Source organism: Xiphias gladius, chromosome 13, assembly GCF_016859285.1.
Source record: "Xiphias gladius isolate SHS-SW01 ecotype Sanya breed wild chromosome 13, ASM1685928v1, whole genome shotgun sequence".
NCBI classification, from domain to species: Eukaryota; Metazoa; Chordata; class Actinopteri; order Istiophoriformes; family Xiphiidae; genus Xiphias; species Xiphias gladius.
Window position 1 is genome coordinate 3,291,289 of NC_053412.1, and position 18,559 is coordinate 3,309,847.

At 44.8% G+C, this 18,559-nt stretch overlaps 1 protein-coding gene across 1 annotated transcript in view; it reads left to right on the forward strand.

Annotated features, from left to right (window-relative positions):
* LOC120798367 (inactive dipeptidyl peptidase 10-like) overlaps positions 1 to 18,559 on the forward strand; it is a 44,244-nt gene that overhangs the window by 4,014 nt on the left and 21,671 nt on the right. The window contains exons 2-5 of the mRNA XM_040142617.1: positions 1,483 to 1,597; positions 2,287 to 2,382; positions 13,504 to 13,598; positions 15,447 to 15,521. Coding sequence (XP_039998551.1) covers positions 1,483 to 1,597; positions 2,287 to 2,382; positions 13,504 to 13,598; positions 15,447 to 15,521 — 381 coding nt within the window. The remainder of the gene's footprint in view (positions 1 to 1,482; positions 1,598 to 2,286; positions 2,383 to 13,503; positions 13,599 to 15,446; positions 15,522 to 18,559) is intronic.

Genomic DNA, 18,559 nt, shown 5'->3' on the forward strand with positions numbered 1-18,559 from the left:
TAAGAGTCTGTCTCTCCTTTCACTGTGCAGTCATAGGAAGAGCCAGACAGCAAGTTCAGAAAAATCAGTCCATCTGGTAGTGAGATGCTAGGGACGAATGCAAACAAGTCTGCTTCAACCACCAACAGAATGCATTTCATTCAGTGCATTCTAAAAACATGCATGGGCAGTGATGGTAGAAATGATCCAGCAGCTTCCTGATTTCAGTTTCAGTTTGCGCAAAAGTAGTTGCTCTCCCAGAAATCAAGTTGCCCCCTTTATTTGAATTCCTTCCTCCCCAGGAAGGAAAACACTGTATCGTGCCCAGACTCTTCTCTCTGAAACGTCAGGGAGAGGCAGAGGCACGTTCAACTTGACTTTATTAGGCCGGACACCTACGGGGGGAAAAAAATAGCCAAGCTTAGCGACCAAATCAACACCGTCAACCTGCTGTTGCCCCTGAGAAGAGAAGATCTCCTGTTTTCCAACATCGCCATTGAACGCGAACAGTAAACAATGAAAGTGTTAATAATTAATGTGTAATTTAATAAGAGTTGTGGACGGTTGCTGATGATAAACACAGCAGCCGAAGCCGACGGTTGCTGGTTTGGCGCGAACACCGACGGACGCGTTGCCGGAGATGAAGATACGTGACAAGTCTCTTTCCGGACGTCATGTTTCATTTTAGTAGGAACATGCGGGTCGTAGACATGGAGAGGCCGGGGCGATCTCTCTCTGTGGCTTCGTTATATTAGCCAACGGTCTAGGGTCACTGCTCGCTGTGAAGATGAGCCTGGTTTTTTTTTTTTTTTTCGGACCAGCAGGTTCTGCCTCTGGAGGTGGGCATGTTAGAAGAGAAAAGGTCGGGTGTCTTCCATTCGGTCATGTATAGATGTACATGTACTCTGCTGGGAGGGATACTGCATGCGTTTGGGTTATTTGTGCTAATATTGAGTAGGAGAATGAGTGTGTTTTGACTTAGCAACAGAGTAGAACATATTGACTCTGTAGGGTCTACAACCATGCAAGCAACTATATGGGAAAACCCGCCGAGATCTCTTGATAGATTTTGAAATCTTGTTCAAAAAGTGCGGCTGGGCTTTTCTTTAAACTGACAGAAACAGGCTGAACATAGTTTGAAGGATCCTATAGACTATAGTCTATTATATATTCTATTTGACTCATAGTCAGGGGATCATAAAAGTTAGTAGAATATGTCGTCGGGGTGAAAAGTGAATGTCCGCACAAAAAAATTTGGTGCCAGTCCATCAAGTCAAAACATCGAAATTACAAAGCCCCTCGGGTAGACAACGTGGTCTGAAGTCCGCCTGACATTCAGGGACCAGCACCATAGTGTGTGGACGGGGGGGGGGGGGCGAATGGGAGCCGATCCCAAAGCCCGGATCCCGGAGGAGTGGAGGCTGCTTACGGGCGGCCCGACTTTTGGAATTGCAATGTTGGGACGACGGTGTCGATTGTTGGCTTCTGTGCGTGTGTCTGCAGGAGTTTGTGGACGTCAGCCCGCCGCAGAGGAACTGGAAGGGCATCGCCATCTCTCTGCTGGTGATCGTGGTGGTCTGCTCCCTCATCACCATGTCTGTGGTCGTCCTCACACCCGGTATGTCCGCCGTTAAGGGGGAGAGAAAGATGGCAACAGGGGAGGTTGTGGAAATACAGATATAATCATTGGGGAAAAAAAGGGGGCCTTAATAAAAATACAGCCAAACTTAAATGTCAAAAGAAGGTTCCTTTTTTTTTTTTTTTTTTTTTTAGACACTAGACATTGATAAAGGACATTGCATAAGTGTGTCCACCTGAAACATAAAATACATTTCCTGTGCACATGTTTCAAATACGAAAGATGTATTTGAATGAAATGTTTTCAGTCGTTCTTCAGCTATTTCAGACCCTTTTGCGAACCGTGAAAACCTTAGTGTTTGTTCGCTGCATTTGAACATTTCTGACAGCGTCGCATGCGGCGCTGAAATCTCTCGTTAAATACAATGAAACATAAAACATACTCCTCCCAGCGTGTGTCTGTTTGTGTTATGGTCATGTGTGCATTCATACACAAGTAAACAGATGAATATAAATATAATCACTGCATCTCTTTAATAGTGAGTTTCCCTGCCTCTCCTCTCCCACTACTTTGACTTAAATCAGAAAATCTCAAATCTTAAAAATGTCTTTTCAGGCCCCACTTTGATGTAGTTGTGTCTGCTTTCGATTGTCTCTCTGCTTTGTCCTTTTGTCCTTCAGTGATAAACCTGTGAAAATAAACTGGATTTGATTTGCGTGTTTTCCCAGTGGAGGTCCCCGGCAGCAGCAAGTCCACGCTGACTGTCGAAGATCTGTATAAACCAGAGTTCGGCGTTCACGACCCTGAGGCCACGTGGATCAGTGGTGAGTACTACATCAGGACGAAAAAAAAACAAAACCCCAAATCACTCAAAACGAAATCATCAAAATGTGATATTAATTGACAGTAAGTTTGAACACTCAATAAATGACTTCAGGTCTTAATGTTCATACTGGTTTTCTGTTTTCTGAGACCAGTATGATCACGAAGACGGTATTAAACTGTGTTACAAAAGAAGTTCTTAAGAAGTCTTGGTGAACACTACAGAGCCCTTACGCAAAGAAAGAGAAGGACAGTGTTTCTGGTACCACCTGGTCTTTAGCTGCGTTGCATCCTGTGAGACTTTTGGCTATTGTGGGTGAAGAAACTGGTCTCTGCGCCTCCTCCGTGATGGATTTCTTCCGGTGTGAGACCCCAAAACTCACCGTTACTGTGTAGTGAAGTTGCTGGACATGAAGCGATTTTTAATTAGTTTTCATGGGGGGAACAAATCCGAACAAAAACGTCACCTTACCACAACGCAAGCTACTTGGGCAGTATCGTGCACAGGAAGGGACGTGGCGTTCAGGCTGATGCAGCTCAGGGAGAGGATCAGGAGGTGAGGACGACGTGACGTCGTGAGGAAAGTGCGATGACGATAAAACGGAGGAGAGCAAAACGTTGTGACCATGAGAAGGAAGTAGGCAGCTGACGTTTGTGTGAAAGTCTGAAGGGGACACTGCGCGAGTTCCAGAAGGTACATAAGACACGGTTTGAATGGTGCTGAATTTCTTACTCGCCAAAATAAAGGCCTGGGTTCAACTGGTTTTTTTATATCGGAGTGTTTTTTAATTTTTTAATTTATTTTTTTATTTTTTTATTAGTGCGTCTCCCAGAATCTGTTCTTTTTCTATATGAAGTCTTACATTAATGCACCACACCATAACTGCAAGTCCAATATTCACTCTCTTTGAGCTCGTCTTTTGGTCTCCACCAGCTCCTGAGGGAAATATCTGTCTCTTTAGCTGCTAAAACCTCCACTATGTTCACCAGCTGGTCTCTAACTGTCTCTGTCTGCTGTTTGCTGCTGAGTAGTTAGTGTGCAGTGGGTTTTAAGAGCTTTTTCTCTGAAAACATACATATTAATTAATGATTTAATAAAATAAAACTCAAGATACAAATTGCCTCACACCAGGCAGCAAATTAAAAGCAACAGCTTATAAAATAATTACTTTTAATGATAAAACAGAGGAGACCTATTTCAGTAATGTCAGATAAAAGAAATCAAATGAAAAAGAAGTAAAATTAAGTTTATCAGGTTACTGTGAGATCAAACAATGTATGTTCGACCCATGGTTTCGGAGCTGAGATGATGCTGACTGGTGAACGTTTGAGCCTAATAACAAAACAGTGTCGTCCAGGTGAATTCACCCAAGGACGGGATGGACATGATCTTCCTTGTCAGGGGAGACAGGAGAATTTCGGAGCGCTGCGGGAAGAGCATCAGCAGGAAATGAGAATCTCTCCACCTGAGGTTTCATTAGAGACTCCAAACATTTGTCAGTTCAGAGAGGTAGCCAGTGATAATTCCATATTTATTAAAGCCATTTATTCACCGAGATTATGGTCTCTGAGAGGAGCCGCTACCTGTGAGCTGTCTGCGGAGCTACAGTGAATTCATTATGGTAGGACAGATCCTGATAATCTCATACGGAAGAAGTTTTTTCAGGCGGTTGGAAACTCAGACAAGGCAAAGAGGACACGGTTTTCCATAGGAAAACCTCTAACGTGTTCACTTTGTCCTTCACACGGTTCCATACACTGTTCATCCTGTTTTGACAGAAAAGTTAATCACCTATGCAGCCGAGACACCGTTGGGAAATCAATGATGCATTCAGGGCCGCGGGCAGGAGAAACACTGAGGTCATTAGTTCAGATTCTCCCAGCAGAGCCCCATCCACCTGAGAAACCTCTGACCGACCACCGAAAAACTCTGGAAAATGTTTTATTTATTCTTTTTAACACTTCAGGTATAAATTGAATTAAATTAAATTAAATTAAAAATGACAGGAAAAAAAATTAAATAAAAGATTAACCACCAATAAAAAAAAAAAAACATCTGGAAAATGTTTTATTTATTCTTTTAAAACTTCAAAATAAATTAAATTGAATAAAAATGAAATTACTATAAAATTAGATAAACATTATATTAATTTAGTTAAACATTTAATGATAAATAATAATTGAAGTTGAATTGAATAAAACAATAAATAAAAATTAAAACTAAAAACAGACCTTTAACAACCAAAAAACTTAAATGTTACTTAAAGCCTTTCTTCAGTTCTGGTGGACAATTTTATTTTTTAAATTTCATTTAAGGTTTTCTTTTTTTTTTGCTGAAATATTTTAAAAATTAAATTAAATTAGAAAAAAAAATTAAATTAAATAAGATTGCCTCTCACTTCTCTCAGACTTAAGACCGTCTTTTGTTGCTAAAATGACCTGTGAAACTGAGACAAACCCTTATTTTCAGATGTTTCCGTGTTTGAATGCAGCCTCTGATCTCTTGTTTCGTTTTCAGCGCACAAACACATGAGCTAAGTGAATTGACCCCTGCTGACCTGCATATCCAAGCACAGATGGCCTCACAGTGTCACGCTGAATCAAGAGCACGACGGCCTGCAGTGGCTCGGGGTCAAATATCCTCCCACGTTGTCATAAACCCGACTTAAGCAATTTTATAATAATAATAATATTCATAATAATACAGGGCATTTATCTTGCTTTAGACAAAAGCACCTGCCAAATGAACAAACGTAAATCGCCTTTTTATCAAACGCAACCACAATTATTGCCTTAACAAGTGTTTTAGTTGACCTATCCTTAATCATTCCTCAACCGTAGTTCATTTGCCGTAACCACGACCTTGCCTTAACCTTAACCATACCCCACTTGCCATGGACGGACACTGTAGAAGGAGAGAAGTTTTAAGAAAACGTTGACGCTGGAGTGAGACAAAGGCACAATTGTATATGAACTTTAAGTCAGCTGTCGGCGCAGACCGGCATTTTTATGCGTCTACGAGTGAATTTAATGCTTCAGACATGCAATAAGCTCCGGTAAGGACCAAGAGCTGCAAGTTGGACCTGCATCCAGTCCCAATGCGGCTGTTAGAGGTCTTCTTCTTCTTCGCGGCTGTAGCTCGGTCGGCCGTTAATTTTAGGGGTTTTTCCTCAACGTGTCCTTGAGCAGGACACTGAGCCCCAATGTGCTCCCTACCGTGTGTGCGTACACGTGAGGGGGAATAATCCGAGTCACTGTGGCCAGAAGTGCCGAAAAACGCAGTAACGTCACAGCTTTTCCAACCGTGCTTCTTGAGTTCACCGACCTTTCTCCTCCCCAGTGCTTGCTCCGGGCCGCGTCGCCGACACCTCATTACATTTTTCTTCCCGTGTTTCATGCGATGGACTCCACTGGAGGTGTCACGGCACAACCCACGTGGGTCTGTGACTAAACGTTATACCCCCACGTCGCGCCACATGTCCTCGCTCGCATTCAAGGAAATCTGAAAACGTCCCGTGTTGTTTAACCGGCTCCTGGACAGCGTGACAGATTGTGTTTGCATCGAGGGAAGAAAGAGAGAGAGAGAGAGAGAGAGAGAGTACATAGCAGCTATAGCTGGAAGAGCCTAAGAGAAAAAAAGAATCACAGCGGTTTGCTGACAACATGACAGCTAAATTGTTGCTTCATTGGTAAATCCGGGAGAATAGATGACTGAATATCTCCATAACACCTTTCTGGAGACTTGCTGGGAGTGACAGAAGGTTTAAGAGGAGGGAAGGAGAGGCACAAAGACAGAAGTGGAGAGCGAGGGAGACGGGGAGAGACGGCCTTCCCGCTGGGAGTATGAAACAGAGATCCACCGCCTGCTGCGTCCTTTCCTTCCACAGGGAGATAATACTAATGAGTAGTCCTGTGGCCTGTGGCTTCTCATTATGGGCTCTGGTTGGGACGGCCTCTAAAACACACACACACACTCACACGGACAGATGTATGCATACATGTCCTTGTGAGGGGCCTCATTTCACCCCCTCAAAGCGGGGACACGCGTTTGATCTGAACACCATTCGGGCGTCACGACTGATCTGGCCGAATTGGTTTCAGCTCTGCCTGTTGGTTCGGACGATCGGCAAATAAAATTATACGGCACGTGGTGTTTAAAGCTGCTGTAATCAATGCTTTCATATAGACAGGGATCACGTGATTATTTGCTTTCACTGTGGAAAACACTGTAAACTACCTGCTCAGCAGCGAACCACACAGGCTTTAGTTAGCAACTGCAGGATGAGCATTTAGCAGCTGAAGAGCCAGATAATTTGATTAGCTAAAGTCAACTGAAAAGGTGAATGTAATAAGGTCCACAAGTGCATTTCCTTTTACCCTACCACCTGTTTGTATGCACATTTTCAATTTTCACATGAAAGAACCTGAGTGGGAAAAAAAAAAAATAAATGTCACAGAATAAGTTGGAAAAAGTTGATGTTTCAATAAAAAAAAAACAAGATTTCAAATTACGAGCGGCAGTTGAAAACATCAGACTTGTGTGGAGCGAGGAGACTGTGAAGGCTCTCAATTTAATTCATGAGACAAACAGAAATGCCGTCTTTCCAGCAAGGGGCTTTGACTGGCGCCGTTTTAATTACATCGTCTCCCTGTGTCCCCTTCTTCCGCTATGATTTTCTGGCACCCGACTGGAGAATTAGCGCCACCGAATGTCTGTCTTGAGGCAGACGCTCCTAATATTTGCAGCACAACGGCAGTGGATGGAAACGCGCATTATGTCTGCACTTTCTTTTGCCCATTTTCTGCCAAGTTAGTTAAGACTTGCCCCGCATTTGGATGGAAACTTGACAGGTGTATTTACAGCTCGTTTCTGATGGGGCTGTAAAGAAAAAAAAATCACGAGTTTTTATAATAGAGAGAGGTCTCATCCATTCAAATCAATCCAAAATGTGCAAAAAACTAAGATGGCACGGGTCTCCTTCCTCCTGTAACAACTTTGTCAACTGTTAAAGGCAAGTAAACCAGTTCAGTCACTAATAGTTTTACGTTACAAAAAATAAGTTGAAAGAATGAGATTTATTTTCAAGGCCTCGACGCCACTTTACCTTACCGCGGCGGCCCAATGCGTCTTACATCACACTTTCAGCAACATCTCGCAGGAATCGCTCGTTCCTCCTGTAAACAGAAAGCTCGCAGACGTTTGTCAGTTTTTTTTTTTTTTTTTTACCCTGTTTCCCAGCAGTGGTTTTTTTTTGCTTGCGGAGAAGAAGTATATCTGCTCAGCAGCTTGGTCGTCCGCTTCAATAGCATTTGTTTCCAAAGTGACTCGGCCTTGTCCTTGGAGGGATAGTTGGAACGTTTCTCATGTTTGCACTGCGAAGCTGCCACCAGCAGTTGCGGCGGCGGCGGTGGCAGCGGCGGCTTCTTACTCAGTGTATAGATATGAGAGTGGTATCAAAAGAATGTTGATAAGTATATTTCCCAAATTATAGAAATGTTCCTTTAACCCCAGAGCTAAGTTACCCTCAACAAACTTGTTCGTCTAAACAGCCAACTTCCTAACACTTGTTATATTTATTAGTGTGCAAATCGGGTGCAGTCACAGCTAAACTGCGAGTTAACCCTCAAACGCGTACTTGGGGTCTTTAGTGACCTGGGTCTCTATCACACCCTGTCAGATTCATTCAATCACGTACTCAGCTCCCCGGTATTCCTCAAACTATTCGTCTTTAACAATGTTCTGGCGTCAAAATGTTAAAAACGAGGGGGGAAAAAAACCCCCCACTGTTATTCTACTGTCAATAGATTCACCAGCCTGAGGTATGTAGGAGTCCTTTTCTTCTTTTTCTTTTTTCCCCCACTGGATGCGCGTGTTCAGGCGGCTGGAGAAAAAGCAGAGAGGCGCCACGACAACATGCGAAAGCCGCTGGTTCCTCAGATCCTCCCACAAAAACGCTGGCGGAGCCACTTTCTCCCAGCCGTAGCGCGACCGCAAAATGCTTTGCTTTGAGCACAGTAATCAAGTGGCAAGTGAAGGGAAGGTGGTCACCTATCCATGGGGCCTGTGATCAGTCAGGCAGGTCAGATAGATTAATAATAATATCAGTGAATTGACCGTGTAGTGGTTGGGGGGGGGTAACAGGTGCTGTCGGCTCAGGTTTCACAGAGGATGCACTACATCACCTACGAGAGTGAGGAGTGACTTGTTTTTTAGTACCACAATACTGCATTTTTCAGCCCAGAAGGGGCGGCCGTCCCATTGGCTGTTTTGTCGCGAACGATGATGAAGTTGGGAAATTACCGTCCGACGTGTTGTGCGGCGTAAATCTAACGTCGAGTGAGTGCGGTGAGAGCCGCGAGCCCGGGACTGGGCCCGGATTTACTGGGCTTCCTGGAGGTGCTTTGGATGTAATTCAAACACGCCTGTAATAGAAATTGCTTCCTTGACAACCCCCCCATTCTCACACACACACACACACACACAACTAATTTCCTCTTCTCTTCTCTAACATCCGAGTCAGGCTTCGAAAGCTGCTCCCCGTAATTTAATAGCGCCAGGGACACTTACATCCGATCTCTTATAACAGTACTTCAAGAAACACCAGACTGTTGATAAACAGAGTGAAACAAAGAGCCTGCCGTACCCTCAGGATGCCAAAGCCAAGTCCGAGCACTTCAAAATAAATAAATAAATAAACTCAATGATATGAAAAATTAAGATGTGAGATTGCAACTCCTTGAGTTCAGTGGCTCCTGAACAAGAGCTGAATATCGTCAGGATAATATTTCGTCTCAACCCCGTCGGGAAACCGGAGCAAAACAATCCAACGGGCCGGTGCCCAAATCTGCTCCCTGACCGCACGGAGCACGCTCCTCCGGAGTGGAGGATGAACGCAAATAAATAGCGCCTTGGCCGTCGAGCAGCATAAGGTGTGGTATCACCAAAGTTTTCCAGGAAGGACAAGGTAACGGCACGGGCTAATGACATGAACGCTCGGGAGTCTCCCCCATCCCGCTGCGACTTGACTCGGCTCTAAGGAGCAGGAAGTGACCCCATAAATGTGTCCCACTGCTCTCACCAAGCCAACGACTTCTTTTGCCCTCGAGTTGGAGCATTACCAGGTGTAGTTCTTAGTTTGTTCTGTTCTGCCGAGACTGTGATTTCATTCTTAAAATAACGTGGTAGTTGGGAGCGTTAGCCGGCGGACGGACGAAATTACCGGGCAGATGACGAGGGGACGCCGGAAACGGTGTTGCGGCAGACAAACGCCACGTCGACGAACATGTTCAGCGGCAGGGACGAACTTAAGAATGAACGAAAACAGATGAACGCCGCATGTCGCAGTGTGGGGTCTCTGCAGGCTTCGGTGGAGAGCGGTGTGAAAGCAGAAAGCAGCTCTCTCGCTATTCCACGCCGCCCTCGCTGCTTATTAACGATTGTCTTGCATCATCATCAGCTTTACTCGCGCTGCTCTGATTTTCGGTGTTACCGAGGGAACCATCTAATCACCTTTCCAGTGGGGGACGCTTTCGTTGCCTGTATGCAATTTGACGTTCCTGTACGCTGCGCGTTTGTGGGGTCTCTTTTGAAATGTTGGTGGCGTTCTTGTTTACATTGTGTGCTCTTAATGTACGGTTAATGTAAAGTAGAGCTCGATTCACCCGAGGATGAGGAAAACATCCTGGCACTTATATAAGAGGGAAAGATAGCCAGCGTGTGTGTGTGCGTGTGTGTGTGTGTGTGTGTGTGTGTGCGCGTGCATTCAGAGTGTGTTACGGATGAGTGCCTCACGCTGCTTGGCACGTCGATTACACGATTGCTAATGAGGTTTGTACAAACAACAGGCTACATATTTAGCAGTGACCCGTATGAATAAATCAAAATGAGGGACGCATGATTTATGATGATAGTAGGTATATTAAGTTCATCATGCGGAGACGCAAAACGACACAGCGAAAGCGGAATCCTCTCTTTGACAACATGTCCCCAGTAGATCCTCGTGTGAATCGTCCGTTACTGACTCCGGGGGCTTCCAGAAATGCGGAAAAGTACGGGGCCCAGCGGTACAATACATCCACACGTGTGCGGGGGACTTGCTGCCATTTCAGCCACAAGAGCTGGGTGATAAGGTCCGGGGCCTTGGGGTCAAGTTCCTCCGCACCGACCCCGACTTTGTGCAGGGGGGGGCCATTGTCATGTTGAGCTGTTGCCACAAAGCTGGAAGAACACTTGTCTAAAATATCAACGTATGTGGTGTTGATTTCCCCATTTCTGCAACTAAAAAAGGCAGAAGCCACGAGATACTTATTTTGTTTTAATGTAATTTATTCATGCTGTTAATGTGGAGCTCAGAAGAATTACTTAAAGTTGTGGATTAAAGAAACTTTGGAACATACAATTTAAAGTTAATGTTTACGAGAATCTATAGGAATCTTTCTATTGGAAATAACTCATTATTAGTCCTCCGGGACTGTGTTAAAAGGAAGCACCTACTACATTTAAAATGCACAAGCAGGTAACTTTGCCAAAATACAAAATATTTGAATTTTAAATCTAGTATAAATAGTTAAAATTCTTGAGGTGAGAGCTCCTGGACATTCATTGGAAAGTTTTGAGACAAAACTTTAAGACTTAGGCATAAAAACTTTTGAAAAATCAAGAAAATCACGAGAAAAAATTGGCAGTCCGTCACAACTTTTTCCTGCTCTCCTTGAGCAATACTGTCAATACAAGCACCGCTCTCCCGAAAGCTGTCTCTCCTCGTGCATTAGTGACTGATTGCCGTCCCCCCGCAATCAGCCGAAAAAAATTCACTCCAAATGAGTTTCGGTTCATCAGAGAGTGGGAGAGGGAGTGGAGGCACAGCTGCTCCTGCTTCGGTTTGACAAGGATGGTTAGACAAAAGAAAAATTAAACAGGTGTGTGTGTGTGTGTGTGTGTGTGTGTGTGTGTGTGTGTGTGTGTGTGTGTGTGTGTGTGTATTCTCGTGTTTTAATGACCAGCGGATGGGTCAAAGACAGCCCCCCCCACCACCACCACCACCTTTTGCGAACTATACAGTTTTACTCATTACAGTACATTAACTGCAATAAATATACAGTAATTTGTCTTTGAGGAAAATTTAAGTAAAAAGGTAGAACAAAGATAAAAAAAATTCAAAATTCAAGATTTCGTCAGTATTGATTAAAACCAATCACTTGGTCTACAAAATATCAGAAAATACACACGCGCACTTCAAATTCGCTTGTTTTGTCCGAAAACCCCGAAGATATTGATGTAAAACACAGAAAAGCAGAAAATAATTACATTCGAGAATCAAAAAGATGCATTTTTGAAATGGTTGATTCTTTTACATTGCCTGCGTTTGATCAGCTGGTGACTGATTATCTATATCTATATATATATGTATGTATATCAATGCTATGTTCATCCAACAGGAGTAAAATCCATTTTGTCCTGTGTAGTGCTGCAGGAGCGGCTGCTTGTGTTGGAAATGACCCCAATATCTGCTGCGAGATGTGTCACATCCCACACACAAGGTGAATGAATGTGACAGCGGCTCTGGAAGGTGCAGCCTATAACATACGTGTGATAGGAGAGATCCAGGACGGCATGAACGTGTGTGGGTGTGTGTGTGTGTGTGTGTGTGTGTGTGTGTGTGTGTGTGTGTGCACGCGCTTACGTGCCTGCGAGCGTGGCTATTTGTGTGAATTACAAATGTTCCCCAGTGGAAGCGGCGGCCGTGTTCAGAGCGACGGCTAATGAACTGACAGACTCTGAATCCCTGGTGTAACGGGAATCAGACGGGTGGTGGGTTGGGGGGCGGGGTGGGGGGGTAGGGTGGTGGTGGTGGTGGGGGGGCGACACCCACAGGAATAACAGTCATTATCATCTGACCTCTCCTGCTGATTTGACGTCATTTTTCATTTTCACATTCAGACAGTCAAGTCCTTCCCTGTTTGTGTTGCATGGAACTCCACGTTTCTTGTTCTAGCTACGCTATTGGCCAACTGTCGGTCGCGGCATTTGGCATTTCACCGCTGGTAATTACCAGCCCCGTCACGCCGGCGTTTCCCGCTTATTCTGCCTAATTGGAGCCGGTCGGCTCGCTGACCGCAGATGACTCAGCGGACAGCGAGTCGGCGCGAGAGACTACGCTCAGACCGTCGACCGCTGCCTCGCGGCTGCCTGTCTTTTGTGGAACTGTCTCGCTCCACTCGCCTTCCTCTGGGGGTCAGCGCCGTCCGCGCGGTTTGCGTTTGGTCAGTGGCACAAGTGTCAGAATCCCTAAGCACTGAGAGCGCTGTGCACACGTGCTCCGCCTCTGCAGGAGCATCAGCAGATTTCCAGCGAAACGGACTGATTTCGGGTCACAAACGCCGCTCTGATCAAATCCTTACGTCTTCATGTGGGCTTCGGTGCTCCCATGCAACTCCTAACATATACTCAATATTCTTTTTTTTTTTTTAAAGATTTGCTTGCTTTCTTGCACATACTTGTATCTACGCATTGTAAATAACTTCTATTGTGCTTTGACCATGGAAATGCAGCGTTTCACTACGAAAGCTTTAAAAATATGATTTGTGATACTAGTTACCACTTGGATGTTAAAGGGAACAGTGTTTAACATTCAGAAACAGGGAGACACAGTAGGTTGACAAACATGAACACAGCAGCATTCTCGCAGTCCTCTGGCGTCTATAACGCAATCCGATGCATTTCTGATCGACATCTTGCACAGCCCAGATTTTTACGTCTCATAGCGGGAAAAGCACAGGTGTCATTTCCGTATTCTCGTCGTGACCAGGTCCAACAACAGGTCCAGCCGGTGCGGTTCGACATGTACCGGGCCAAGTCTGGATTTCCAACTTCAAAGCTCCAGCGTACGTCCGAACAGCACAGTTTGTTAGAAGAACTGAATCTCAGTTTGGTCCGAAACTCTTGATTTTCCACATTCAGTGACTTGACCTTTGCTTTTCTTAGCTGCGGTCACTTTTTAATGCCTCGCAGTTCAATTCAGTTGCTCTTTGCGTGCGGCACAGAGACCTTTTTTAGAGGAGCTGCCGGCTGTTTTTATCCTCTGCTATAATCAAGTTAGATGTGTTCTCTCTCTCTCTCTCAGATTCAGAGGTGGTGTACAGGAACCGGGACGGTCACGTCATCAGGTTTAACTTCGCCTTGAACGAGACGGAAGTCATTCTGAGCAACAGCACATTTGTAAGTTTTTCTTCTCCGCTGTTTTTAATTTGTTGTGGTGGGCTTTTGTTTCTAGCAGCTTTTCTGTTACTGTCCTATCATTGTGATATCATCTTATTGTATTTTTATTTTACTACTATAGAATTAGTGTCCATATTAGTCCCCCCCCCCCTCGGTAATCTAATATTTTAGATTCAGAAAATTAAAAGTTTAGTTACTGCCAAACTTCCCTGAGGGGAATTTGCGCTGCAGTCGGTACAAAACATAATAATATACATAAAACACGTAACAGAAATAAGTAAAACTTCAACGGAAATCTACCACACAATCTCACACATACCACGGGGCACATGTGCTTCCATCTGATCCTACACTGCTGCTGTAAAAACTGATCACTACTGAGAACTTCCTCTTTGATTATTGGTCTCTCTGGTGCTTTGTGGACGAAAAAAACAAGTCCTTGAAATACTCTTTTGAGGATTAAAACAAAAAAACAGATAAAAAATCATGAAAATAAGGTAATCGGATTACCGCGAAAAGATATTCAATATCCCACTTTTTAGAAACGACAGAGCCCCGAGGTCCTTGTTATTATTAACCCGTGTCCACAACATCCTGTGTGCCGCGCATTAAATAACAAAATTCAGGAGCTCCGTAAAAGACAGTGGCGTGACAGGCTGTCAGCTGTCCTCGCTGTGGGCGGACCCGGGGCTGGAGCTCGCTAAACCAGCTCGCCTCACCTTACCTCGCCTGGAGGAGAGCGTTTCGGGGCTTTGGGGAGATGGTTCCAGATCAGCGTCTGCCTGCTTGTAATGCAATCGAACGACTGGATGCTCAGATTCGTTTTTGTTTTTCCCCTTTTAAGCTCGCTCCGGAGCGCCGAGCCCCAAACCGTCAGATGAACGTTTACCCACGTGTTGCTTCCAGGAATGGGAAACTATGTCAGCAGTTGTAATCTGATTATCCAACCAGGAATGCCAAAATGGATCAGAAGCGGGCCAAATGTAGATGTTCTCTAATTGCATCATTGTAATCCTGTTGTAACCTGCTATTCCATAACACATTTTGGCTCTTCTCCCGCCTTCCTCCCGTCATTTCGCAGGAGCTGTTCCACGCTCGTAGCTTTAGTGGTTGCATAAGGGGATTTGACGAGGATTTGAGTCCCTGTCTCAAGCAGAGGTGGCCCGGTACTAAGGCAGCCACTGGTTTGGTTGCCCAGGTGCGGCATGCTCTCGCCGCCTAGGGACAATCTCAGGCACCGAAAGAGACACTAGAATCTCAAAGTCAGAGGGCCTGATTTTAAAGTTGAAAAGTTACTTTTAAACAGTTTTGAAAGTTCTATAAAATGTCTTTACACCAGGTCCTCTCCCAGAAATGTCGTGACCCGCTGTGGCTCCCTCATGCTTTTATGGCCTTCAGTTGCTAGATTCGTTTTTGCCTGCGGCATTTTTTTTTTTCTGGCATTGCTGTGTGATGAAAGCATGAACAATGTTAGCTGACAGAGAGAAATCACAACCTGTCAAATAGAAATCATTTCCCCTTAAAGATTTACTCCTTATTTTCCTCACGATTTTCTTCTCTTCTCTTTGCTCCATCATTGTTTCGTTTGTGTTCATTTTCAGTGTTTCAGCTTCATGCAGAAACGTGATTCTGCTGCTGACTGATCTTTCTAATTCTGGTTACTTCTAAGTAGCTGTTGAATATTTCTCATTGTTCACTTGTTTGCTCACTTGCATGTTTGTTAATTTATCGACGCATCATTTACTTCTTTCTTGTCTTACATTTGTTTTCTGACATGCCTAACCTATTGTGGTCATTGTGGTCTGGAGAGTCGGCTTCATCTGTTCCTTTTCATTTCTTTCCTGCTAGGTGGCTTTCAAGGTGGCAAAGTACTCGCTCTCTGCGGATCTGAAGTACGCACTCTTCGCTTACGATGTCAAACAGGTGAGCTTCGAATGAAAGTGCCTGCTCAGAACAACACAGTAAATCAGAATCACATAAAAACCAGCCGCAGACTTGGTGGCGTTGGGCTGATTTGCGTCCCCCTCACGACCTCACGAGCCGTGATTGGAGTTGTGGAACATCCTCAACGTTACCAGCTGTTCTTTTCTTCTCTCTTTTGTTTATTTCCTGGCAGGCAGTCATTGACATTGTTACCCAAGGGGGTTGTCACTCACTCATCTGAATGCATGCACACACACACACACACACACACACGCTCAGGCTTCGGCCTCGCTCTTCAGGCTTGCGAGTCGTGCTTGGTTTTATTCCCGTTTTTTGCTCTTCCGTCCTCTGAAGAGAACTTTGCTACGTTGTGCTTCCCCTAAAATGGGAATTGACTTAAACGTGGAAAGATTAGCTTTGATGCTTTGACCGAGCACGCATCAACTGTTGGGGGAAGAACGAATACTTGCATAGAAACACGCACACTCTGTTTCTCTCTGACAACAAATTTCATCACCTGCACTGAACAGGTGTGGCTTTATTTGCCGTGTTTCTGTTTTGTTAGCCTTTCTGTGTGTGTGTTGTTTTTGCGCTTCGTTTGCATTTTGACCCTTGTGTATCCCTTTTGTTTCTCAGTATACAGTGTATTTTTCTGCCCCCTAATATTCAGTCGTCCGCCGCGAGGCTTTCTTCTCTCCTCGCCGTCAAGGTTTCGACATTGATTTTTAGATTTGTGTGCAGACAGATGTATCCAAGGCTCAGGTTGATAAAAACACTGCAGCAGCTGAAAAAAACCCGAGGAGAGAATCTGCGTGTCCCTTGGTTTAAGGGGCCTCTTAGTGGGATGGATGCTTGGTGTGCACCTTTACCTAAACCACCCCTCTGTACAAGCACAATCATTCATGCTTTAGCATCATTTTCTGAACATTTCACTCCGCTTCTCCTCTGCGTGTTAAGGCATAATTGGTTGCACTCTGTCTTTATTTGTCGCCAGGGCAACGTGACATCCCCTTGAGGTACAAGTAACGCCACGTGCCGCGATTCTTAGCCGCTCTCGATTGAATTTCGTTTGCAACAGTTCACCTGGCAGCGAAGGAAAAACAAGCTGAAGCCATAGACCAAGTTTCTGGGAGTTTAGGCTAAAAAACTCGATTTTCAATTCAGGTGAAGACCCCAAAGTTTGTATAAACACCAAATATTTCAGCCCGAATTTTGGGGAAATGTGTACAAAGTAGCGCGCTGTAAATTTTGAAGGGATGGTGCAGCCATAAAAACATGGAGACCTGGTTTTAAATATTTCATTCGGCGTAAACATCATATAGCTTCCACGGAGAGCTGGAACAGCCTGATACAGAATATGTATGCGATACTGCCAGACAGTGTGGAATAAGATTACTTTTCCAACTTTAAAGCCATCTTTTGGGGGGGGGGGGTAAAACAAGAGATGCAGGGTTAGAGGTATTATCTCTCTGTAACGTAAATCCTCTTTCATGCAGCTTTAAGCCAAAAGGGACGAGATGTTAACAGAGGTAGTGCTTGCCGGATGAAGCCTCGATGAAAAGAGTAACGTCGGACTTTTATCAGATTAAAATAAAAATACACCCATACATATATATGGATCTATATATATATATATATAGATCCATGTATCCCACAATCTCTGCATGTAGCCCCTCTCATCATCTTGGCCCCCAAAGATGAACTGCTGAGGGAATACCTCAGGAAGCAGAAACCCGATGATGCAGAGGAGGAGGAGGAACCATCATGGAGGGACAAGCCCCTACACGGCACGTACCACCGACAGACAGAAGAAGTGGCTGATATCAAGAAATCCCACCAGTGGCTGGAAAAGGCCGGACTGAAGGACAGCACAGAAGCACTAGTCGTGGTAGCACACGAACAGGCACTCAGTACAAGATCAATAGAGGAGGGGATCTACCACACCAGACAGGACCCCAGGTGCAGGCTGTGCAATGATGCTCCTGAGACAGATCAGCACATAGTAGCGGGGTGAAAGATGCAGGCAGGAACAGCGTACATGGAACGCCATAACCAAGTGGCTGGCACAGTGTACAGGAACATCTGCACTGACTATGGGTTGGAGGTCCCAAGGTCACGATGGAAGACACCTCCTAAGGTGGTTGAGAATGACAAGGCCAAGCCAGATCCCGTGGGACCAGACTCAGAAGACACAAAAACTGATGGCTCACCAACCGGACGTCGTGTTGATCGACAAACAACAGAGGAAGGCAGCAGTGATTAGACGTAGAGATCCCAAGCGACAGCAACATCGAGAAGAAGGAACACGAGAAGATCGAAAATTACCAAGGGCTGAAAGAGGAGCTAGAAAAGATGTGCCGAGTAAAGGCAACAGTGGTGCCAGTGGTAGCTGCAGCACTGGGGGCTGTGACCCACAAACTGGGAGAATGGCTGAGGAAGACACACCACCACCCCCCATGGGAGGCGGGTGAGAGGGAGATTTTTTTTAATGTCTGTATATATATAAATGTACACCAATAGGCTGATATAACAGAGGTAGTGTAGAATGAAATTCCAATTAAAAGCACATCAATCCCCCAAAAAGTAGGAGTATGGAGACAATAATACATCAAGTTTATCGCAAGTATCCAAATATCGCAGTTATGATGACGGTTTCCCTGGTGTGACGGGATATCAAAGTTGAAGCTGAGCCCCTTGAGTCCTTTGCCCAGTTGCTTATCCACGCATCCAGCCGACATAGAGCAACGATGCTGATGTTGCTCTTTTCCACAAGAACAGCAACATCTGTTCAGGTCTCTAAAATTCTTAAAAAGCACTGAATTCAGTTCCCTTAAAAAAGGCCCCACAGGTTATTGAAAAGTCTTAAATTTGATTATTGTTGTTGTTGTTATTATGTTTGTTAGCCACAGGTCTAGAGCTCATCGACTCTGAGCCGTTGTGGGCTCGTTTTTCACCTTTGGACCTGAGACTTTACCTCAGATGGGGTTTGATTACCAGCTCAGGCTGCTGTATTTACCTTATACTCGTGTCCAGAAGCG